This window comes from Fundulus heteroclitus, chromosome 14 (assembly GCF_011125445.2).
Source record: "Fundulus heteroclitus isolate FHET01 chromosome 14, MU-UCD_Fhet_4.1, whole genome shotgun sequence".
Taxonomy (NCBI): domain Eukaryota; kingdom Metazoa; phylum Chordata; class Actinopteri; order Cyprinodontiformes; family Fundulidae; genus Fundulus; species Fundulus heteroclitus.
Window position 1 is genome coordinate 35,689,702 of NC_046374.1, and position 24,770 is coordinate 35,714,471.

Here is a 24,770-nt window from a genome sequence, read left to right on the forward strand (position 1 = left end):
GCAGAAAGCAACAAACATCTTTAAGACACCACCTTTCCCGCTGGAAGATCTCCTGGCATAAATGGTTAAAACTAAGTATAATTTAGTGTCCAAATCTGATTATAACTCCTTACCGCACTGCTAGCACTGTCTTCTCAGAGTCTTCTGTTGGCAGAAAGGTGGCGTCTCCTTTAATCTGAAAGCAATAACTCAGAGGAAAACAAGAGTGTTAATAGCATGCAGCTAAAACCCCTGGTCCCCTTAGTGTCCCTTTAACGTGATGTTGTTCTGCTTTTTCTTGCTGATCCTGGTGAAGATATCTATTCTTCACCTTTCCTTTGAAACTCTGTTCAAAACGCCTCCAAAAGAAAGAAAACAAAAAAATAACCAAAAAACTAAAACAAAATTGTCTACCAAGGAGCACAATTATGTCTTTTCCAATATGTCATACATTATTAACTTATTACAACTTTTGATTTCTTTCTGGTTCTTTTGACCATGTGTATTTGCTGTTAGTAATACTTTTATTTATATATACCTTTTCAATCTAAATTGGTCAAGTGTGAAACTTTAAAGCAATGATTTTCCCTTTTAGTTTTTTTTTCTCTGTAAATTGATGAGTTTTCCCCGTAAGCACATTGAGAAGGCTGCCCAAAACAAACCAAGATTAGAATTAGAATTTAACCCTTCAGAAGCTGGCTTTATTTTATTTTTTCCCTTTGACATAGTTTTCGTGCTCCCAGGCCAGAACACACAGACCCAGCCTTGCCATAACATTCAGATGTTTACATCATGGTCAGATTTGTTTATCATATCTATTGTCCTTCTCAGGTTATACTGTCCCTCTGAGGTTCACCTCAGCTCAGCATAACTAATAACATAGATGATTTTGTAACTGTTGACGCGTGTAACGTGGCCTTCTGATATTTTGACGCTTTTCAAAATTTCTCATTAGTTGCATTCAAATCCCAAGTAAAAAATAAATAAAATAAATGAATAGAAAACCCTTAGAAAAACAACCATATTTAGTTCCATACAGTTTGTTCAAAGCACAGTTTTTCCCATCTATTTAAATCAAAAATCATGTATTTCTAAACTTCTTTCAACTACACTGGTTTGTGATGAATCATTATTATTATAAGCAATGAGATCTCAGTAATTTTAAATACTTTAGGGCAAAAAACAAGTTATAGGATCTAATTTCATACAGTAAACTCAAGAAGCTTTATGTAAAGCTTATTACCAGTTCCAATTGTCTAACAAAGATGAAATATTTTCGTTCTAGCCATGTTAATCTCTCTGTGTATGAATTTAATTTGGTCCAGATATTTAATGTGAAAAAACAAACGTTATTATTGAAGTATCTCTTTTCCTTTACCTTTTTGTTAACATAGTCCATGTTTAAAATGTCATTTGAATTACGGAGCTGCAGTTCTCCCAAAACAAATGATCATTCTGAAACCATGAACATTAATTTTAACCCCGAATTAATTCACACAGATGAACGTTTAGTTACATACATACAGATACATAGAAACAATGACAATCAGACAGACAAACACGTGCAGGCCTGCTTTTTCACTATCTTTAACAATTCTGTGTTTTCAATAATTTTTAAAACGTCTATGGCAACGCCGAAAGATGTTTTCAACGCGTTAAGTTCCCGCTTAGTTTAAAAAGGGGAGAGCGTGCGCTGGTTATGAACCCCGAATGTTTCATCCACACGCGGCTTTACGCTTCAGTCCCGCAAGGATACAACTCTGTGTCTCGCAGACACTTGGACGCTTACCCATTTCTGAAAGTTATACGTCGTTATTAGCAGTTTAGAACACTTTTACCCATAACGGAAGTGTCTCTTGTCAGTCCCCCTGTAAACGCTTCCCCGGTGCAACGTCCTTTTAGTTCCGTTTCCGTTTTCCTGTTTTTATTCATTTTATTCAATTTTCGCTTTCCTTTTTTTTCTCTTAACTTTATTTTTATTATTTAGTGGCAGTACTGCAATAAAATAAAATAATAGTAATAATAATAATAATAACCCCTATGTGAGAAATCTGCATGTTTAATCAAATCATTTCAAATAATTTATGCATGTCATGCTTCTGGGCCCCTACTTTTTCAGCATGAAATCGAACGTCTCACCCTGGGGCAAGGCTCGACCCCGAGAACTCTGCCTTTGACCCATTATACTGAATACTCCGCCTCCCGGACTTTTTTTTTTTTTTTTTTTTTTTTAAATAAATAATTTTTTTTGTTTTTTTGGATAAGTCCTCTGCGAGATCGACCAACTAAAATGAAAGGCCTCACATCTGATGATCGTTTGGGTATAATGATCGAGATCTCAAATCTGCGTACGTCTACACAGAAGTCAGGAATTAAGCATCCCTGCCGCTTTCACCCACTACACTAGTGGGCAGCCTCTGCCCAACTGGACAGAAGGACTTCCCTTGACCAGCTGCAAATCGCTCAGCCCGGTCTTGTTTCCCAGGTGAAAATCGTTCTGCTCCTCCTCCCCCCAGCGGGAGAGTCCGTATCCAAGAAAACGTATTTTAATTAAAATTAAATTTTTGATTTAATGCTAAAACTTAGTCACTGTTCTGTATTGCGAATCCTGTTTTATTTACCTTAAGGATTAAATATAATTCATTATTTCTACCGGCTTTTACTTTTACTACCTTTTAGGTTTACAGTTTTAAATTGTAAAATTTCTTAAAAGTATACTTTAAATGGGGTTTAAATTTTAAAAGCTTGCAAGCATTTTTGAGCAATTGCGTTTGTTTTTAAAAGAGCTGGAAAATAATCCCCTTACCGTCTCATGAAAGAAAGGTTCGGATCTTCGCGCCGACGCCCAGAGATGCTTCGAGACCAGGAGCTCCTCCACATCCCTTGAAAATCCATTCGGGGTACCAGAGGCCGGATAACCTCTCCGGGTTGGCCAAAGCAGCTCCTGTCCCCGGACTCCCTCGCCCGTCGGTCGGAGATCTTGTTTGTTTACGGCAAATTGTTATGGGAGTTTTGGGTGGAATATTAAACAATAGTAACTGAGTTCCCATCTTTACTAAATGACGAGACGGTGGTAATGACGTTCCAGCACTTTTATTGAGAAACAGAGCAGAGATTCACATAGTTGGAAAGTAATCGCACCACACGGTTCCGCTGCAGTCTCTGTCTGCCCTGTCTCTGCCTGCCTCGCTTTCCGGGCTTCCCCTAATACTGCACCGTGGCCTTGGTTTGAGACATAACAAAGACAGTCTATCATAGACAATAATCATTCTACGCAGCATTCAGCCTTGCACTCGGCAAACAGTGGATCTTATAAACAGACATCAGGTCTCCAGGCCTCCTATGTCCGAGTGGTGTGAGGCCATAGTGACTTCAGAATAATAATTCTTATAATAATTCTTAGTATGTGAGTATGTATGCTCTGGCTTCCACCTTTCCACCAACTCTGCTCTCGGGTGGCCACTTTAGCCAGCCAGGCTTGGTTCTTATTTTTGGAGATCAACACTTACAGCAATAGCCTACTGCGGAAACACTGTGCTAGTGCTGATCAGGTCTCTTTACTCTCAAACCTCTGCTTTTGTGCCTAAACACCATCCGTTAGCTGCAGTCATCTCCCAGATGCAACCTACACTCCCCTTGTCCTGGGCTGTTATCTGGTTCCTGACAAGGTGTTATAGACACCTTGTAGAATTTATTAGTGCAGCTGCATTTGAGAACAAAGCAGGATTTTTTAAGGAGAACCTTACTCCCTTCCCCAAGCATGCTCAAACATAGTGCATGATTATAGTTCACAAGTTCAACTACAAAGACTGCAAACCTTACCTCGGTTGCAATCACACATATAATTCAATGAAACATTAATTTATTATGACTAAACATATGATTCCACAGTTATATAAGGGGAAATAATTCAGGATTTCCAGTTGGTAATTTTGTGAACCAGGACATTTGTCTCTACTACACAGTAGGCGTGCATTGTATTTTACTATAACATTTGTCTGAAGTGCCTTTTATCAACAAATAGCATTCCAAAAATAATGTGTACTTCCCAATAATCAGTGGAAAAATCTTTATAGGGATTATAGCAATCAATCCCTGCTGACGTTTTCAAGAACATTTTGGTTATTTATCTTCTGTTAAGAACTTCATATCCTTGAGTTCAGAACGTCTATATGTCATAACCCTAATCATTTCCTCCTTCCTCAGATTCTCTATAAGATTAAAGTCAGCATTCTGACTGGGCCACTTTTAAACATTAGTATTATTTTTGATCAGAAGAACCACATTGGGAAAATTATGAAATGATTTTAAATTTGAACCTGCCAGAGGCATGAATAAATTTAGCTTAACTTTAGTTATTTATTGAATATTAAATTAGCTCCATATTTAGATTTGTCACTCTTCCCATTTGTTTTTTTAAATCAGCCCCTAAGGGTCAGGCTCTGACAGTAAAGCATTCTTGACTTTCATGACAGGACTGATTAAAACCTTAAAAATTAAAAATAATCTGACTATCTACCCACAGCTCTAGGATCTCTCAAAACTGTTTGGAAAGCATCCAAAAACACAGGTAATAATGTATTAAATTTCTTGTCTGATGTAAGGCTGTTGATGGAAAATATATCGCCATCTTCTGGACATTTCAGAGAAGCTGTCTCACCAATTATAAAATGAAAGCAGTCACGCATGATCTGCTGTTCATTTAATGCACAGCGTGCCCCTCAGAGGACTCTAGGTCAAACCATTTGACCACATAATGATGGACATTGAACTGAATCCTTCTGAAGGTAAGAAGTTTGTCCTTGTTATTGTGGCTATGTACGGTAAATGGACTGAGGCTTTTGTTTCTAAAAAGGCTGACAGCCATGCTGTCACAAAAGCCTATTTTATTGAGATCATTCCTCGTTAGGGGATTCCAGCTTGGATTTCCAGTGACAATGAATTCCATTCTGTCAATGAGGCCGTGACTGATGTGGGTAAGTTCTTGGGCTGTGACATAAGGACACACTGCGTGTATCATCCTCGGAGCTCCGGTGCTGTAGAACGCGAGAATTAAACTCAGAAGTTGAAGCTGGCGAAATGCTGTGAAGAAACAGGTGAATGATGATCTGTCTCTCCTGTATGATGCCACAGCTAACAGAAGGGCAGACCAGTTGTACCTAAAATAAAGAGAAAAATGGTAAGAGATTATGAAGTTAAAAGCTGAAATAACAACAAACGATGCAAACTGGAGAACAGTAGGGGAACTAAGCAGAGTGAGAAAAATAGACCCTGATGTTCTCCAGCAGCCTGAGCCAATAGCAGCATAACTACAGAGATAGCTCAGGAGAGGAGCCTGATAGGAGCCTCCCATTCTACTTTTAGAGACACTAGGAACCACCACAATAACTCCTTTATTGTCTCGCAATGGGGAAATTTGGGTGTGAGAGTGGCAAACACATGGACAGTTACATACAATTATTAGCAATGAGAAAGAAAAAAGAAGCACAAAAGAAGCACAAAAACAAAAAAGAGCAAACTGGTCTAATCTAAATTACCTCTAAAGAAGCACCAAGTGTAGAAGATGTGGGTAAATACCAGAGTAAGTATTAAATAAATAAATAAAAATAATTGTTTAGTAGACCTGCAGTCTAAGAGTGAAGTGCTCTGTTAGGAACACTCTGTCATGAACCCCAACTCTATGTGTTGTTCTCCGGTCTGTTGTTTACGAACCGACCGTACATACATGTGAACAGCTGCCAGTCAGGGCTCAGCCCCTCCCTCCCCATAAAATGCCACTGCCGCGTTCACCTGCAGATGTTCAGGATCTGTTATTACCACAAAAAAAAAAACAATGGTCTTTGGTAATAAAGTTGTCCGATAAGTAAAAAGTCAAAACGAGGATTAACATAGGTGGAGAGCACATGCAGCTCCAGTTTGACTCGGAGCTAGCTTTCCTACTCCGGAAAGGTGAGTAACAGCATGAAGTCAAATTATGGCTTTTGTTGGTTTTACGGCATTGCTAGACTTGTGTTGCTATGTTAATTCGATTCAATGTAATGCTACAATTGTAGCATGTGGGTTAGTGAAATTTTGCGTATTGCTATACAACATCTTGGTAAATGGTAAATGTCTTGTACTTGTATAGCACTTTAACTAGTCTTGACGACCTCCAAAGTGCTTCACACTACAGTCAGTGATTCACCCATTCACACACACATTCACACCCTGAAGGTGGTGAGCTATGTTAGTAGCTGCCCTGGGGCAGACTGACAGAGGCGAGGCTGCCATGCCATCTTGGTTTTTTATATTCATGGATTTGTTTTTTGGTATATTGTTTGCATGTGTGTCATCTGTGTTGTATCTTGCTTTATGTTGATTGTCCTAACCTGCCCGAGGACAACGAATGAAAACAAGCTGTTTTGCGAAGTCTGGCATATTTACAACAATGCTTAGAGCTGACACATTAATTTATATGCATTACCCTATATTAAATAAATAAACGAAAATAATGAAACATTTTAATTGATTATTATTTCATTTAACTAAGAAGCTTGTTACAGTTTAAAATGAGACAGGACATTTCTAAAAAATTATGACAGCACAGTGTAAACATTTACATAAATGTATAGTCATTCAAAAAATTGCATGTCAAAATTTGTAGTCTAATTTCAGGATTTAATGGAAAAATATTTATCTTTGGTGTGTTGAGGAAAATATCTTAGTTGTTATATTAATCAGGCATTTGTATGGAAGTAATAAGGAATGCCTGGCCTTTAAGACTGTGTCTCCCCTTCAGGACAAAGTCAACACGCAGCTTGCAGGATGGGTTGAGAACCAATTAATGGTTGAAGAGGTCATTTGGCTTGACCCCTGAGAAGACCGTTTCAGTAATAAATTAGCCGCACTGCATGGGAACCTTGAGGGTAGATCACGCTTGGACCCACGGGGGCTGCCCCCGCACACCCCCAGCCACGGGAGGGGTTTGTTGGTGTGATAAAAGGATGTCTTTGCGAACCTTTGATTAGACAAAAACTGCAATGCCTGGGAGAAGGATGTGGGTAACAAAGGTAATGTAACTTTTGTCTCCTTTTGGAATTCCAAATGAAGTAAATATGCATATTATAAATGTTTGCCTTTGATCATTGTTTCTCCTTTACTGCCAAATCTTAAACCGGGGTAAGACGGGCCTTCAGAGATAAGCAGGAGCAAGCCAGTATTAATATCTACAGATGACATTGGAAAACCTCCATGCCATCACCCTAATCTTTAGTTCCCTCCACAATTTCTCTATGAAATAAAAGTCGGGACTCTGGCGTTAATATTACTTGGAGGTAAAGTATTACATTAAAGCTAAATATGCCAGAAGTATGAGTATTCCTGGGCTTAATTGTAGATTATAGAGCTGTTTTCTTATAATTTCATTCGAGCGGGTCAAGGTTCAAAAATAAAAACGGATAATTCCCCCCTCGGCCTGACACCTGTACATTAAAAACAGCAGGGTGTAAATTTTCTCATTGTTTATGTGAAAACACACTGACCTTTGTGGTTTCTCCAGAGGCAGAGCAACATCAGCTAGATCGACCACAAACAGCCGGCCACAAGAGAAAGTAGAACGTGTGTGAGGGGAGCAGTAGGCGTTTGAGGACTGTGCCCTTTAAAATACAAAGATAGCGGGTTAGCTGGCCTACATGAGAACAATACAGACAGCTCTATAGGAACAGTGGGTAGCAGGTTGTACTATTGCTAAAAAAGAAAATAATGTTCTAAACATTAGCAGTCACCACACACTTTATAAAGATGGGTGTTATTCAAATTTGGATCAAATTCATGTGATTTTACCTGTTCTGTCACCTTCAACTGATGCCGCTGAAGTTTAAAAAAACGGGTAATTCAGTTTCTATTCAGTTTAGTTCTGCATTGTGCCAAATTAAACCAGATGGCGCCTCAAGGCTCTTTGTAAACCACTCTGACAACTTAATTTAACGCTGTAGCACAAGATCCAGTTTTCAGTATTAAAATTGATTTTTAATATAGTATAAAAATTATTTCCGTATTCAGTTCAAATCAATTGGATTCATTCCAGTCGAATTGTTTATAAAAAAATTTAAATGACACATTTTACTAAAAAAATTATTAAAACAAGGCAAAATTATAATTATTTATTTTCTAATGAACAGATGTAGAAGGAAAATACATAAATGCAGATATACATTTTACAGGCTGAAATTTTATAGTATAATAATAAAACTAAGAGTTTATTTGTGGCACGCTTGTCATTCCATACTTTGATAAATAGAAGCAGATACGAAATATAACTAAAAACTGCAAGCAGGCAACTAAAAGACGGTTATTTTAAAACACATTTCCACAACCTTCTAGGCGTCCGTCTCACCTCTGACAGCCAGCCATATTTCTGTGGATTCTCCGACTCCAGAGACGTTGCACTTGTAGAGTCCTTCATCAGATCTAGAAACACGTCGGATGGAAAAGTTTCCCGTAGAGCTGGTCCCAGCGAGGACGCCATTTTTATAGAAATGAGTAGGATTGGAGACAAACGATAAGGCTCTGCAGTGAAGAGTCACGTGTTCCCCTTCCCTCACTGGATGTCCAGGACTCTCCAGGATCAACGGTCCTTCTGGAAACACAATGTGGTGGAAATCGGGTAAAAAAGATAACCAGACTCAAGCAAGCACAGTTTTTATGACATTATTTTACTCCTCATAGCAAACATATACGATCTGTCTAAGCTCTACCCAGATACACTGACATTACCAGAAAACAGCAGAGGATGTGTGTTTGGTCTTAGACAGCGGGTCTTTGACACTTTCACACATGTAGCGCAATCAGTTTCCTTTTAAAGGAAACGCCACAGAAAATAGCTGTTTATTACCATTTTGTTCCCACATTACCCACAACGTCAGAGAAAACCGCCTCATAGATACGTCTGTCTTTTTGATTCGCTGCTTGACTCGCTGAAGACATTTGTGGGCTTCCTGCCGCCATTTTGAGGCACTTTTAAGTGTCAGACACTCAACGCGTTGTTTCTGATACACGAGGGACGTTAGAAATGATCTTAGGAAAGCTGAAAAGGTCAAACAAAATATACACTCAACTGCTGTCTTATCACTAAATTAAAGTGGCATAGTTTAAAAATCCTAAAACGAAAGTTTGACTGCGTCCTTTATTTTGTTTAGAGGACTTTTGTCTCTGCCAGACCACATTCAGGTCACCCCTCCTCATACTGAATCAGTATAGGTGAACAAATATTTCAGATCAGCTCCTTTTCTGTTCCAACCCACCTGTAACAGTGATGTTGACTTGATTGCTGCGTTCTCCTGCTGCAGATTCACACCAGTAAACTCCAGAGTCTACTTCATACAGCTCAGGAAAGAAGCACATAGAGGCATTTCTCTGGGATGGGGAAGGACAGAGTTCGTTTCTTTGTCTTGATGTGTTTCTTAGGACTCTCCACTCAGACGAGTTTCCCTCACAGCTCAGAGTAACAGGCTCATACTGGAAGAACTGGGATCTGCTGGGAAGGACTCTGAGGCAACCTGCAAAGAGGAGAAAAACTGATTTATTGATTTAAATAGATTTAATATGAATAACAATAAATACTGTTGACTTGTATTCTCTGTAGCCTTTTTAAATTGTTGCACAACGGTTCCCTCTATCACATTTTTAACATTTAATAACATTTTCCTGCAGTGATGCAGCTTAGGTATTCAGCAGAAAATGCTTATTTTTTGGGACTTCTTCTGGATAAAAAAGTTACACTTAAAAGTCTAAATATGCAAAGGCCATCTTAAAATGACCCAATCACAAAATGGCTCTTTATTGAGTGTTCAAAGAGTGTTTTTGGAAGTAAATTAGAATTTATTTTCACTCACCCACCACAGCGCAGAGCACCATTATCTCCATCCTGAGCTGCTGTACTGACAGAGAGACCTTTCACCCACTGGGGGTGGGGGGTGGTCGTTATAAGTCAGTGTGTCAACCACACCACAGCTTCCTGCTCTCACAGTTATCTCCAGGTTAAAATCTGTAAGCAGTTTGTCTCTGCAAGAGTCATGAAATAAAGAAACCTTATTATGATAGATTGATAGAATATTTCTCTAAGTATATACAAGCTCTGTCTATATATTTATATCTTAATACTTAAAACATATATACAAGGAACATAGACGTTCACTACTTTCTGACACATATGGCGGTGACGTCAACGTGCAAACCGGCGCCCAATGAGGCGTCTACATATATGTCTGTGGCGTGGACCATAATGCTCTACTTTGAAGAGGCTGACAGAACCTGACGTTTTACCGCCAGAGGGCGCCAACACAACAATGTTCCTCAGCAGGAGGACAACTGTATGCATACAGCTTTCATTGGAATAAATTACAGAAAATAAAATTGTGTTCCACAATTAGCAAAACCACCTCATCGTCTACTTTCTACAAAACTCTACATATAGTGATTTGAGAATTGTAAAAACATTTTTTTTTTCTAATTACTATGTCTGTGGGTCAGCTGGTTAAACACAAATACACGAGACCTTAAATTAAAACAGACTAACACTATAAAAATGGCAGCAGCTCAGTTCACCGGTTTCAACAACAGACAGCTGCCTGAATGCAGAATAGATATCACCAGAATCTAACCTACTGAAAATGAAAGCAAGAAGCAAGTTCGTCTCTATCTTGTTTTGATAAAAAAAAAAAGAAAGTTGTGGTTCTGGGAAGCATTTAGTCAGGTGCTCCAGATACAAATGCCTGCTGTGCTTTCCACAAACTGATTTTTATTTGCAACAAATTTTTAAATCCTGTATAATTCATATTCATATTAAACACAAAAGCATATTGTTGCTGTAAAAAAATAAAATAAACCAAACAAAAAAATGACTTATCTTCATACCTCAGCCTAGCGGAGATCTGCCATCTTTTAAACAGCTACAAGAGACAGTGCTACAGGACTCATAGTTTGAACTTCAGGAAACCTGTTAAAAGCCTTTTGCTGTTTTTCTTGAGGATGTAAACACAAACAATGAAAACTAAGAGAGACGAACAGAACCAGAAAACAGTGTAAACACACAAAATACCCAACCCACCCAAACGGAGACAGTGAGACCAAGAAGTATGACAAAGAAAAGAGAAATCCAGAACAAAAGGAACCGGAAAAACAAAATAAAGCAAAAACTCAAGGATGGACGTGAGAAAGGAAGGCAAAGACTTGAATCCATTTCCATAACAAGTAAACTGAATGGTTGATTTAAAATGCCTTTAAATCTTGTGTACATACTTACATGATATGTATGACTTTAGGCTTGATGCCACATACAGAGAATATGAAACAGGAGGTTTTTTGGTCTGATAAGTTCTAAACCTCTCCTGTTTCACTTTGCAGTTTGAAATGCAAAATAAAACAGGAAGTCAGAAAATATGGCACCTCTGCATCGAACACATGAAAACCTGAATGTGTCTGATGTAATAAGATTGAATAAAGGATTCATTGTTAAATAAATACACTTAGAGAATGCTTCATATTCATTTTTGTTGTATTTAGATAGCACAAGGCCAACTCATTGAAGCTTGACTGCAAATGACTGACAGAGAATAAAGACGAGGAACATTTAAGACACAATAATACTGAATGAAGGAAGGCAACATGTTTGTACCTGTAATCAAACAATCAGTCATTCCTTTGAGGTTTTAGTTTGTAGTTTTTTTGTTGTAAGTTTCCCATACCTGCACATACACCATGCGCTGAATGATAAAGGAAGGTCTGGGATCCCCTTATCTCACCAGTCCATACAGGTTCTGAATATCTAAAGATCTAAAGATGTTGAACTGTGGCAAAACTTGACTGGATCCAAACAGGGAAAATGTGGAATTTCTGTCGTAATTGCTGGTTGGCCTTTAAAAATCATGTCAGGCTGTTTCATATCCTAGGTCCTGCCAGTGTTTCTGTACTAATGTTGCCTGGAGAAGCAGGTTTTCGATCAGCCATCCATGACTGCAACAACATGACCTCCCAGCTATTGCTGTTTGTATTTCCAAGCACAGACCTGTTTGTGTTGGCAAATGACTTAATTCAGTTGTGTTGTCTATATATATCTTTCATTTCTCCAGTGCCTTCAAGACCATCCGTCCGGCTCTACTGGGTGAGAAGATAACGGTGATGCAGGTGGAGGCCCCCATCGTGTCCTGGATTATTGATTACCTGATGGGCAGACCACAGTATGTACGCTTACAGAACTGTGTGTCTGATAGGGAGGTCAGCAACACTGGGGCCCCTCAGGGGACTGTCCTCTCCCCCTTCCTCTTCACCCTTTTCACCTCAGACTTCAACTGCTGCACTGAGTCCTGCCACCTTCAGAAGTTTTCTGACGACTCAGCAATAGTTGGCTGCATTGAAGGGGGTGATGAGACTGAATATAGGTCATTGGTGAGCAACTTTGTCACTTGGAGTGAGCTGAACCATCTGCAGCTCAACGTGACAAAGACTAAGGAGCTAATAGTGCATCTGAGGAGGACAACAACACCTGTGACCCCTGTTTCCATCCAGGGGGTCCCTGTAGACACTGTGGAGGAGTATAAGTACCTGGGAGTGTACCTTTTCACCGGTCTACTTATATACGATCAGCCAACTCATCCCTGCAGAACGTCTCTTCTCTTCTCTTCTCTTCTCTTCTCTTCTCTTCTCTTCTCTTCTCTTCTCTTCTCTTCTCTTCTCTTCTCTTCTCTTCTCTTCTCTTCTCTTCTCTTCTCTTCTCTTCTCGTGTGATGTACCCTGTCTCTACCGATCCTGTCTGCTCAGCCATTTGGACTCTTCTGTTAAAAGTTGCCTGTGTCTGCGTGATGCAGTTCTGCCTGTTTTCCCCCATGAGTCCCAGCCACTTGCTCTGCCCGTTCTGGTGGTTCCCCTGTCCACATCGCCTGTTCTGGTCTTCCTCTAACTGCATCTTCTGGTCTCCTGCTCATCCCTGACTGCCTCACCCGTCATTATTCATTCCTCACAATAAACCATTTAAAGATACGTAAATCTGTGTCCGGCTGAACATCAGGTTCTTCAGCATTAATCATTACAGAACCCAGGGCCTTCTTGATACAAGGCAACAATGCTACCAACAGTACCACTGTGAAGCCTTTCTTTCCAGCATGTTTTTTTTTTCTAAACTGTTGCAACACACTGTGACACTCCAGGTAAACATCTAGAGGGAAATAAAATCCCCAGAAGGCTTAAACATGTCAATACCTGTAGAAAACAGACCTCAAAGCTCTTCCTGGAAACTCAGGTCTGAAAACTCCTCCTACACTGCATCTGGCTGACACACGGCTCCACCCCCCTCCTCTTCAGACCTAGAACGGCAGACAGGCATCATTCACTGCAGCAACACATTCTGTTTAGATCAGATCTCTGACCGGTTTCTGTTGTACAGAACAGAAACTCACACAGTCGTTACTGAGAGCTAAAATGGAGGAGAGAGGAGTTCAACTAGACGAAGCTAACTTCTCCTGCTCCATCTGTCTGGATGTACTAAAGGATCCGGTGACTATTCCCTGTGGACACAGCTACTGTATGAACTGCATCAAAGAACACTGGGACAGAGAGGATCAGAGGAGAACCTACAGCTGCCCTCAGTGCAGGAAAACATTTATACCAAGGCCTGTACTGGAGAAGAACATCACATTAGGCAAGGCAAGGCAAGGCAAATTTATTTATATAGCACAATTCAGTACAGAGACAATGCAAAGTGCTTTACATGATTAAAATATTGGAAAATAAAACAGAATAAAAGCAAGTAGGGATAGTGTAGAAACAAAAAAGAACATTTGAAAACAGTAAAACATTTTAACTTGAACATTCAAAGGCAATTCTAAACAAATGTGTTTTTAATCTTGATTTAAAGGAACTCAGGCTTTCTGCACTTTTACAGTTTTCTGGAAGTTTGTTCCAGATAAGTGGAGCATAGGAACTAAATGCTGCTTCTCCTTGTTTAGTTCTGGTTCTAGGTATGCAGAGTAGGCTGGAGCCAGAAGACCTGAGTGGTCTGGAGGGTTTAAACGCTGATAACAAGTCTGTGATGTATTTAGGTGCTAAGCCATTTAGAGATTTATAGACTAACAGAAGTATTTTAAAGTCTATTCTCTGAGATACAGGGAGCCAGTGTAAGGACTTTAGAACTGGGGTTATGTGCTCTACTTTCTTAGTCTTAGTGAGAACGCGGGCAGCAGCGTTCTGGATCAGCTGCAGCTGTCTGATCCACTTTTTAGGCAGACCTGTAAAAACACCGTTGCAGTAATCAATTCTACTAAAAATAAACGCATGGATTAGTTTTTCCAGATCCTGCTGAGACATCAGTCCTTTAATCCTAGAAATGTTCTTCAGGTGGTAGAAAGCTGACCTTGTAATTGTCTTTAGATGCTTTTGGAGGTTCAGGTCTGAGTCCATCACTACTCCCAGATTTCGGGCCTGATCAGTGGTTTTTAGCTGAAGCGACTGAAGCTGTGTGCTAACTTTTGATCTCTCCTCTATTGGTCCAAATATTATTACTTCTGTTTTGTTTTTGTTCAACTGAAGAAAATTTTGACACATCCATGCATTGATTTCTTCTAGGCATTTACTCAGTGCTTGAATTGGTTCATAGTCACCTGGTGACATGGTGATGTAGAGCTGTGTGTCGTCTGCATAGTTATGGTAGCTGATGTTGTTATTTTTTATTATCTGGGCTAGAGGGAGCATGTAGATATTGAAGAGGAGGGGACCCAGGATGGACCCTTGGGGAACCCCACATGTGATTTTTGTAATCTTCGATGTAAAGTTACCTACTGATACAAAAAAGTCCCTGTCCTTTAAGTAAGATTTAAACCAGTGGAGAGCTGTAGCAGAGAGGCCGACCCAGTTCTCCAGGCGCTCTAACAGAATGGAGTGATCAACAGTATCAAATGCTGCACTGAGGTCCAATAGTACCAGCACGGTGGTTCTTCCACAGTCTGTATTTATATGGATGTCATTAAAAACCTTGATAAGGGCGGTCTCTGTACTGTGGTGAGCACGGAAACCTGACTGGAAACCATCAAAGCGGCTGGTCGTTGTTAAGAAGGTGTTTAATTGTTGAAATACAACTTTTTCAATAATCTTACTGATAAAGGGGAGGTTTGAGATGGGCCTGTAGTTCTGGAGTAGAAGTTTGTCTAAATTGTTCTTTTTCAGCAGTGGTTTGATAATTGCTGTTTTTAGGGACTGGGGGAAAACACCTGACAGAAGGGACGCGTTTATTATCTGAGTCAAATCAGACGCTATTACAGGTAAAACTTTTTTAAAGAAAGCTGTGGGTAGAACATCAAGGCAGCTGGAGGAGGAACTTAACTGCTGAATGATCTGCTCTAAGCTTTTGTGGTTTATTTCGCTGAAATGGGACATTTTGTCAGAAATAGTTCCAGCTGAATAAAGCATTGGTTCTGGTGTTGATATGGTAGTACAAAGTGATCCTCTAATTTTTAGGATTTTTTCAGTAAAGAAGTTAGCAAATTCGTTGCAGGCCCTGGTGGAGTGGAGTTCGGAAGTCACGGACACAGGAGGATTTGTTAGCCTGTCAACTGTGGAAAATAAGACATGAGCATTATTAATGTTTTTCTTGATGATCTCAGAGAAGAAAGATTCTCTTGCATTTTTCAGTTGTAAGTTATATCTGTAAAGTCTCTCTTTATAGATGTCGTAGTGAACTAGGAGTCTATTCTTTCTCCACCTGCGTTCAGCTTTTCGACATTCCCTTTTTTCACTTCTAACTGATGGAGCATTTCTCCAAGGAGATTTTTTCTTCCCGGGAAAAAACTTCACTTTGACTGGAGCAATGCAGTTAATGATGTCTGAGACTTTAGACTGAAAGTTATCTACTAGCTCATCTACTGAGTTGCAGCCCAAGGTTGAAGTATCAGAGTAAGCTTGAATAAAAGTTTCCGCGGCATTGTCCTTAAAGGTGCGTTTTCTTACGATGTCCCTTTGGCTAAATGAGTCGCTGGTAATTATGCTTTCAAAGGTAACAGAAAAGTGATCGGATAAGGCAACATCAGTTACATTGACCTGTGAAATCTTTAGACCTTTAGTGATGATCAAGTCTAAAATATGTCCCTGTTTGTGTGTTGGCTGTTTAACGTGTTGACTTAAACCAAAGTTTCTAAGTGTGTCACACAGTTCTTTTGCACTTCTGTCTTCAGGGTTGTCAACGTGAAAGTTGAAGTCTCCCACAATAATTAAACAGTCATAATCAACACATATCACAGACAAGAGGTCACTAAAATCCTTAAAAAAGTTTGATGTGGACTTAGGAGGCCTGTACACATTCAGAAACATAGTTCGTACCGGGCCCTTTACCTGGAGAGCCAAATGTTCAAAAGAGTCAAATTTTCCTAAAAACACCTTTTTACACTTTAGTGAATCATTAAACAATGTTGCTACTCCTCCACCTTTCCTTTGCTGTCTGCTCTCACAAAGAAAACTGTAGTTTGGAGGAGTCGACTCCATCAGTATAGCTGCTTCACTAAATTCATGCAGCCATGTTTCTGTTAAAAACATTACATCAAGATCATTGTCAATAATGAAGTCATTAATTAAAAGGGATTTTCCTGACAGAGATCTAATATTTAATAAACCCAGTTTATATGACTTAGTGGTTGATGATGTCTCTGTGACAGGTTGCATCTGACAGTTTATGATTTTTAAGTATTTGTTCCTGTTTATCCTTTTGTTTTTCTTATTTCTGCCACGTATTATCACAGATATTCCATAATCTCCGGCGAAAGGCCCCGGCTGATGCTGGGAACTCTCATGTCTGATAAACGTGTGGCCAGGGCCCAATCTGTATCACAGCGAAGTAATTTGGAGTTCCTCAGTACCAGAGTGTTCTGTGATACGTGGAGGAGGAGGATCTGAGGCTCTGAGGCCTTTGGAGAATCCTGGTTTATTCACAGCAGAATGGCTATGTGGAGAGGATGTCATCTGTAGGCCAATCTTAAATACTTTGTTCATGTTATGAGAAAATTCCAGAAAAGGAACTTCTGGGCTTTGTGGAGAAGAAGGGGAGGCGGGTCCAGTCTGGACCGGTGTTTGTGAAGATGGAGGTTCTTGGTCCTTTCGTTGTCCTGCTGAGATCTGGGATGAATCGTCCTGTAGCTCTGACAACGCCTCATTCTGTGTCATCTTTCTGGCCATCTTTATCTTGGCTTGTTCGGGCTGCACTGGGCTTATCATTTGTTTTGGCACTGGATGTTCCTTGTTTTGGGACAAAGCTGATGACGCATGGTTCACAGAATAGAAGATGTTTGAAATCAGCCGTTTTGCACCTGACCTATTTAGAGAGAAACAATCTCTGTTGAACAGATGTCTTCTTTCCCAAAATATGTTAAAGTTGTCTATGAAGGTTACAGTTGTTTCTTTGCATGTTTTTTCCAGCCATTTGTTTAGCATCAGAATTCTGGAAAAAATCTCGTCTCCGCAGTTAGCGGGTGGGTGAGGCCCGCTAAGAAGAACCTTGACATTCAGGCCATCAACAAGTTTCAACAAACGAATGTAATCCTCTTTTAATACTTCTGATTTTCTTATCCTGTTGACGTCCGTCAGGGCTTCAGCTTGTATTATGAGGTTTTCCAAGGTCGGACGTTTTCTCAAGATCCTTGGAAGGTCTGTCTGAAGGATGTCTGTTAAATCAGACACCAGGCCACAGTTCCCGTCGTTATAAATCAACACCTCTGTATTTTTCTTGTTACAGAAATGTTTAATCCCCCTTACAGAACCATTGCATAATATCAGGGTCCTTGGCCCTGTGGCATGTCTTTTCTCTGATGTCTTAGAACGAAAATCGTTGACATACCTCTGGTTTTTGTCCTCCTGGGTCACATTTTGGAGCGGAGCGAATCTGTTTCGTAAAGGAATTCCAGCATTTCCAGCAGGTTTACTCCTATCATTTGTTGTGGGAACAGCCCGCTGTTGTTTTACTTGTCCTGGGACATCTCTCTGTAGTCTCGGCCAGTTTTCTTTGTCTAGGCGTGGGGTTCGTTGGTCCTTTGGTCTTGCACCCAGAGTGGTCCAGGGATTCTCATTTTCCTCAGGGAACTGTTTGTTCGCTGAGTCGCTGGGCTGGTGGTCACCGCTCAGAATCACGGGCAGGGTCGTATCATTTCCATTCGCGGCGTTTACATCATAATTCACTTCAAGTCGACAGATTTTCAGTTCCATAACAGCTATCTTCTGTAAAAGCTTGTCAAAGTCCATTGTGTTGAAGGAGGGCATCTTTTCAAAATCCAAATCAAAAAATAAGTAAAAGAAAATAAAAAGAAAATAAATAAATAAAAACTAAATCCAACTTTCTGTGGTTTAGGTTAGGAGATAAAAAGGAGATAAAAAGTAAAAGGCAGGAAAATGCAAGCAAGCAGAGAGCAGAGAAAAAAGCGTCCGAACAGGCTGAGAGGCAGATAGCAGCTTTAGCCGCTTTAGTGGAGGATCTGAAGAAGACTGGACTCCAAGCTGCTCCAGCTGGACCTGAAGATGTGGCCTGTGACGTCTGCACTGGGAGGAAGATGAAAGCTGCCAAGTCCTGTCTGGTCTGTTTGGCTTCTTATTGTGAGAAACATCTTCACCTGGTGGATCCCTCCAAGAACCTCCAGGAGAACATCTGTTCTCTTCACGATGAGGTGATGAAGATCTTCTGTCGTACTGATCAGCAGTGTATCTGTTATCTCTGCACTATGGATGAACATAAAGGCCATGAAACAGTCCCAGCTGCAGCAGAAAGGACTGAGAAGCAGAAGGAGCTCCAGGTGAGACGAGAAAACATCCAGCAGAGGATCCAGGACCAGGAGAAAGATGTGAAGCTGCTTCAACAGGAGCTGGAGGCCATCAATGTCTCTGCTGATAAAGCAGTGGAGGACAGTGAGAAGATCTTCACTGAGATGATCCGTCTGATCCAGAAAATAAGGTCTGATGTGAAGCAGCAGATCAGATCCCAGCAGGAAACTGAAGTGAGTCGAGTCAAAGAGCTTCAGGAGGAGCTGGAGCAGGAGATCACTGAGCTGAAGAGGAAAGACGCTGAGCTGGAGCAGCTCTCAGACACAGAGGACCACAGCCAGTTTCTCCTCAACTACCCCTCACTGTCAGCACTCAGTGAGTCTACACACTCATCCAGCATCAATATTCGTCCTCTGAAATACTTTGAGGATGTGACAGCAGCTGTGTCAGAGCTCAGGGAGAAACTACAGGACATCCTGAGAGACATATGTAGAAACATCTCTCTGGCAGTCACTGGAGTCGATGTTTTACTGTCAGAGCTGGAACCAAAGACCAGAGCTGGATTCTTAAAATATGCAAGCGAAATTACACTTGATCCAACCACAGCAAATAGGAAGCTGTTTTTATCTGAGGGGAGCAGAAAAGTAACATTAGTGAACAAACAACAGTCTTATGCTGATCATCCAGACAGATTCACTGACTGGTTTCAGGTTCTGAGTACAATGAGTCTGACTGGACGTTGTTACTGGGAGGTGGAGTGGAAAGGAGGAGGAGAAGGAGGTGTTGTTGTAGCAGTTTCGTACAAGAATATCAGGAGAGGTGGATGGTCAAAGAAATGTTTATTCGGAGCCAATGACAAGTCTTGGTCATTATGTTGTGACACAAACTGTTGTGCATTTTTTCACAACAACATTAAAACTCCAGTATCAGGTCCAGTTTCCTCCAGAATAGGAGTGTACCTGGATCACAGAGCAGGTATTCTGTCTTTCTACAGTGTCTCTGAAACCATGACTCTCCTCCACCGAGTCCAGACCACATTCACTCAGCCTCTATATGCTGGGATCAGGCCTTACCTGTTTGGATCCTGTGTTGAGTTAATTAAACTGAAATAGTGTAAAGAATTAAGCGCATCAATGTGTTGCCCCTCTCCCATCAGCTCAATGCTTCAGAAGCATCAAATCCAGAACTAAAAAGCAAAGGAACAGCTTCTTTCAACGAGCTGTGAGGGCTGTCGTTCCTCTCCAGAGAAGTTTACAGTCCATCATATGTTACAATCCTACTACTGTTATTGACTATTTGCACACTTTTACTCTCAGGAATATCAAATTGTTGATTTCTATAAAAGAAGCCTCAAGATTACTGCACAACATCTACCTCTCTACCTCATTACTTGTGATTCATGAAGAAGGGACTAATCCATGTAACAGGGCTCAAATTACTCGCTAGAGGACTAATATCTAAGCCCCCGGACTCTAATGGTGAGTGTTTCATCTTTTGCTTGCTCTAATGTGAAAAAAGAAAAAAAAAACTGTACATACCAAGTCTGCTGTGTTACTTGCTAATTTATTTTTATTTTTTTTCTGCACTTCCAAGCTGGGTCTGTCTTATATAGATAATTTCATGGGTAAAACGTGGTGACAATAAAGTCTTCTTGGGTTTTACGTAGATAACAGATAGCTGGAAGTTTAGCAGCAGATGTGTGATGTTGCGCCATGTGATGGAGTGGTGACCTGTCTAGGGTGTACCCCCCTGCTCGCCCATTGTCAGCTATCGGCAACATTACCCCTCGCGACCCCATGAGGGATAGAGGTGTATAGATAATGGATGGATGTTTGATGCACCAAGGGAGCTTAAACAGCTTAGAGGTACATGTTAGCAGGGGTGCCCCCAGAAATTATGGGCCCCATGACAAAAAACTCAAAATAAAGCTCATATTACTATAGGACTTCATCAATTTGTGGGCCCATATCAGTTAGGGGCCCTTGGAATTGTCCTAACTTTTCCCCTATACAATGTCCCTGCATGTTAAGCTATGTCTCAAAGTTATGGACAGGTTTCGTGCAGCAGGTTAGGTGCTTGAAAAGATTTTCTTTGAGAACCGTCAACTAATAAATCAATCCAAGACTTTTATTTCTTGAGCACTTAGACACCCAAAAAGACCAAAGCTGTACAGGTCCTTAAATTTACTAGAAGACAAGTACAACTTGGTACAGCAGAGCCCATAAATTACACACACACACACACACACACACACACACACACACACACACACACACACACATATATATATATATATATATATATATATATATATATATATATATATATATACACGTATATATATATACACATGTATATACATGTATATATACATGTATGACTGACGGGAGAGCAGGCAGATGTTACACAGCCGGGGAGCCCGAGCAACACCACTGCGGCGGCAGGCAGGAGGAGCAGCTGGAAGAACCAGGATGAATCCAGGAAGAGGGTCTCTTGTTTAGCTTGGTAATACCAGGGGGGCTTGAGAGAAAACGCCAGAGCAAAATCTGAGCAGGCAGGGATTCAGGAAGCTGGTCTTCAAAGCGCGGAGCCAACACAGGTGAGTAAATCAAAAAACAGGACGAACTGGAGAAGACAGGAGGCAAAGTTAGATCCAAAACAAGGATTTCAAAACCTCACAGGTATGAAGCACAGGAGACAGGTCTATGCCGTAGGCATACCACAACAGGGTAACACTCTGGCGTCCTTTAGCTGTCTGAGCACTCCTTTTAGGCCAGAGAAGAGCAGTCCAAATGTGCTGCAGCTTTAGGTGTGACCCATCCGTCAACAGCAGCTACCTGTGGAGCAGAATTAGTAGAGCACGGACACAGAACCCTGACAATATATATATATGTGGAGAGAAAGAGAGGCTATATCCTTGTTACACCTGTATCTGACATGCCCACACAGTTCAACATCTGTCAACATAAAAATTTAATGACTGATCAATAAATAAAATTAAAGCATTAATGAACATAATTTCATTTCTTTTAAAGGTATAGTTAAAATGCCCACGTCACCTTTTGTATAACTGCTCATGCGCATGACTATCCCACCTGCTGTTCTGCCCCTTAAGAAATTCACTTGAAAAGAATTTCCTAATAAGTTACCTTTGCCCAGGTTTAGATAAGTGACTTATGTGTACTGAAAATGTTAACCTAGCAATGTTTTGTGTTTGCTGCTATTAGGGGCTAAACTAACTTCAGAAAGGGGATGTGGTGTAATGCAGTGGATTACATGTATTACCACAAGAGTGCAGACCATGCCTCTCTATTAGAAAATTTAACATGTAAGATAAATTGGATTTGAATAAAAAATAAATATGCTTCAGGAATCCAACGGATGTAACCCGTTTTTATATGGGAACTTAACACAACAATAGATACACACGGTTTCCATTTTAAATAAAGAGTCTCCTTAGGTTTTCAAAAATTGTTTATTAAATTATATCAATTTAGTTTGCATTTTGCTCAAACACCTCAGGTACAGTCATCACTCTTTCACCCAGTGTCGAATGTTAATTCTCAGCCCTACGACAGCTCTTTTACATTTCGACAGGTTAGCTCAGCTGATGTCCAGTTGGCCATTAGCAAGCTATCCTCTAGCAGTGGATTGGGCCCTGACGGCATTGAGGGTAAGTTTATTAAAATTTCTTCATATGTCCTCTCCTCTCCATTGGCTGAGCTTTTTAATTTGTCATTTATAACCAATGAAGTGCCTCTGGCATGGAAGTGTACCAAAGTCATTCCATTACATAAAGGAGGGGACACCCAAAATATGAACAATTATAGACCTATCTCAATAATTAATAGTATTGTGAAAATTTTTGAGAAAATTATCTTCGATCAAATATCTAATCATCTTTCTGATAATAATTTACTATCTCAATGCCAGTCAGGTTTCAGGAAATACTACTCAACTACTACTGCTCTTTTGAAACTTACGAACGATATTTTTTCTAGTTTTGATAACAACATCAGTACTGGTGCCATCTTCTTAGATCTTACTAAAGCATTTGATTTAGTTGATCATTATCTACTCCTGGATAAATTGTACTCTGTTGGCTTTTCCCGTTCATCTCTTCTGTGGTTTAATTCATATCTTCATCACCGCCGCCAGAGTGTGTCCTTTAGGGGTAGTCAGTCGAATTTTATAGGCGTAGATAAAGGCATTCCACAGGGTTCTTCACTTGGGCCTTTGTTATTTTCCATTTTTATTAATGACTTGCCACTCTGCTGTTCAGGATGTGACATTCATCTTTATGCAGATGATACAATCATATATTGCTCCAAATTGAATATTTCTGACATAAATTATTCCCTACAGTGTGACTTCGATTCTGTACAGCACTGGCTGTCATTTAATAAACTTCTTTTGAATAAATCAAAATCTTACTGTATGCTTTTCCAGAAGAAAGATAGAAATAATCTTAATCTGCATTTTCTGGATTCTTCTCCTTTAGAATCAACTGAAAAATATAAATATCTCGGTGTTTGGCTAGAAAGTGATCTTTCATTCAAAGCTCATATACACACACTTAACAATAAACTTAACTTTCGTCTTAAAACATTATATCAATCGATAGACTGCTTTAATTTTAAGGTTAGGAAAAAAATAGTCTCCCAGTTGCTGTTACCTATACTGGACTATGCAGATATTATATATGCTAACACTACTGCCACTTACCTACACTCTCTCGATGTGGTTTACAACAGCCTGTGCCGATTCGTCCTTCGCTGCCCCTATAGGACACATCACTGTATTATGTATGACCAGCTGTCCTGGCTTGCACCTTCATCCAGAAGACAATATCATTGGTTTCAACTTATATTTAAATGCATTTACTTTCAATATCCATTTTATTTATCCCAATATTTAGTGCCGTACAGTTCACAATATAATCTCCGTCACAACGAACAGATCTTCTTTACTGTCCCTAGAGTTAAGAGAGAATTTGGGAAACATGCTTTCTGTGTTAAAGCCCCTCGTGATTGGAACAGCCTTCCTGCATCTATCTGTTCACTTACGTCTTTTCCTCTGTTCCGAACTGCTTTGTTAACACATCTTCAGACCACTTGTCTATGTTTTTAGTATTCTAGACTTAGCAGTAATATGTGTCATGTTAGTTATGGTTGTATGAATGTGTTTATATGTAGAAATATACGTATCTAGTAATGTCAACTCTGTCAGTTATATTTGGGAGTATTATGCCCTACTTATTACCATTTCTGAAATGCTTGACTTTCAGATCACCATCATTATAGTCCAAGATTATATAAGGTTTTATTGTTTAGTGGTATAAATACTGCAGTTTAGGAATTACTGTGATTTACTTTACTCTTTCTGTGTTGAGGGGTTAGTGAGAGCTTGTGTGTGTGTGTGTGTGTGTGTGTGTTTGTTCTTGCATCAGAGTGAGGACCATCACCAGTTTTTAACCAACAAAGTGAGGTCAATTTTGGGAAGTGAGGACATTTTCCTGGTCCTCACTTTCTTTCATATAGTAATGAGCTCTACTAGCCACATAGATGTTACTCTGTCTTTTTTATAAAAGGTCCTCATTTTTAATGTAAAATGAGTCTGAAGGTTCACAATTCTCTTCTCACTAGGTCCCTCTAGTGTATAGTTCTGCAACTGCACTCAGGTTTCCACCAAACTGGTTCTCTACTGCTCCCCCTATAGGTGTTCTTTTGGCGCTGCACCCAAATCTTACCAGATTGAATGCCATTTTTAGTGATCAGTTTATTATTTAATATATAGGCAGTAAATTTTTTTATAGTGTAGGCAAAACATAGATTGAATCAGTATCAACCAAATATGTATTTTCAGGCTTTATGCATAAATAAAAATGGTTATATGCCTTCAGACTTATCCAATGCCCAGACAGGGAACATGATATTCAAGCTAGACATGATGTTAAAATTTTTTGTAATATAATTATGTGTAGATTAAAATTAATTAAACAATTAAACAATGTGTAGATGGCAGAAGAG

General features: G+C 39.9%; 1 protein-coding gene and 1 long non-coding RNA gene across 2 annotated transcripts; one reads left to right on the forward strand and one right to left on the reverse strand.

Moving 5' to 3' along the window:
* Positions 1-3,302: 3,302 nt before the first annotated feature.
* On the reverse strand, positions 3,303-9,995 carry LOC118565888. The gene is made up of 5 exons (XR_004932698.1): positions 9,852-9,995; positions 9,261-9,515; positions 8,354-8,596; positions 7,500-7,613; positions 3,303-5,138 (listed from the first exon to the last, which is right to left on the reverse strand). It is a non-coding gene; the product is annotated as an uncharacterized LOC118565888 (long non-coding RNA).
* A 3,436-nt stretch (positions 9,996-13,431) lies between these two features.
* On the forward strand, positions 13,432-19,853 carry LOC118565889 (tripartite motif-containing protein 16-like). Its single transcript, XM_036146945.1, has 2 exons — positions 13,432-13,651; positions 18,442-19,853. The coding sequence occupies exons 1-2, from the start codon at positions 13,432-13,434 to the stop codon at positions 19,851-19,853; spliced, it is 1,632 nt and encodes a 543-aa protein (XP_036002838.1).
* Positions 19,854-24,770: the final 4,917 nt, after the last annotated feature.

What these genes read in the sequence shown, in the direction of transcription:
- LOC118565889 (XM_036146945.1), top strand. Translation starts at nt 13,432, where the DNA reads ATGGAGGAGAGAGGAGTTCAACTAGACGAAGCTAACTTCTCCTGCTCC. An exon ending in GGAGAAGAACATCACATTAG is followed by an intron (nt 13,652 to 18,441) that starts GCAAGGCAAGGC and finishes TAGCAGCTTTAG; the next exon opens with CCGCTTTAGTGGAGGATCTG.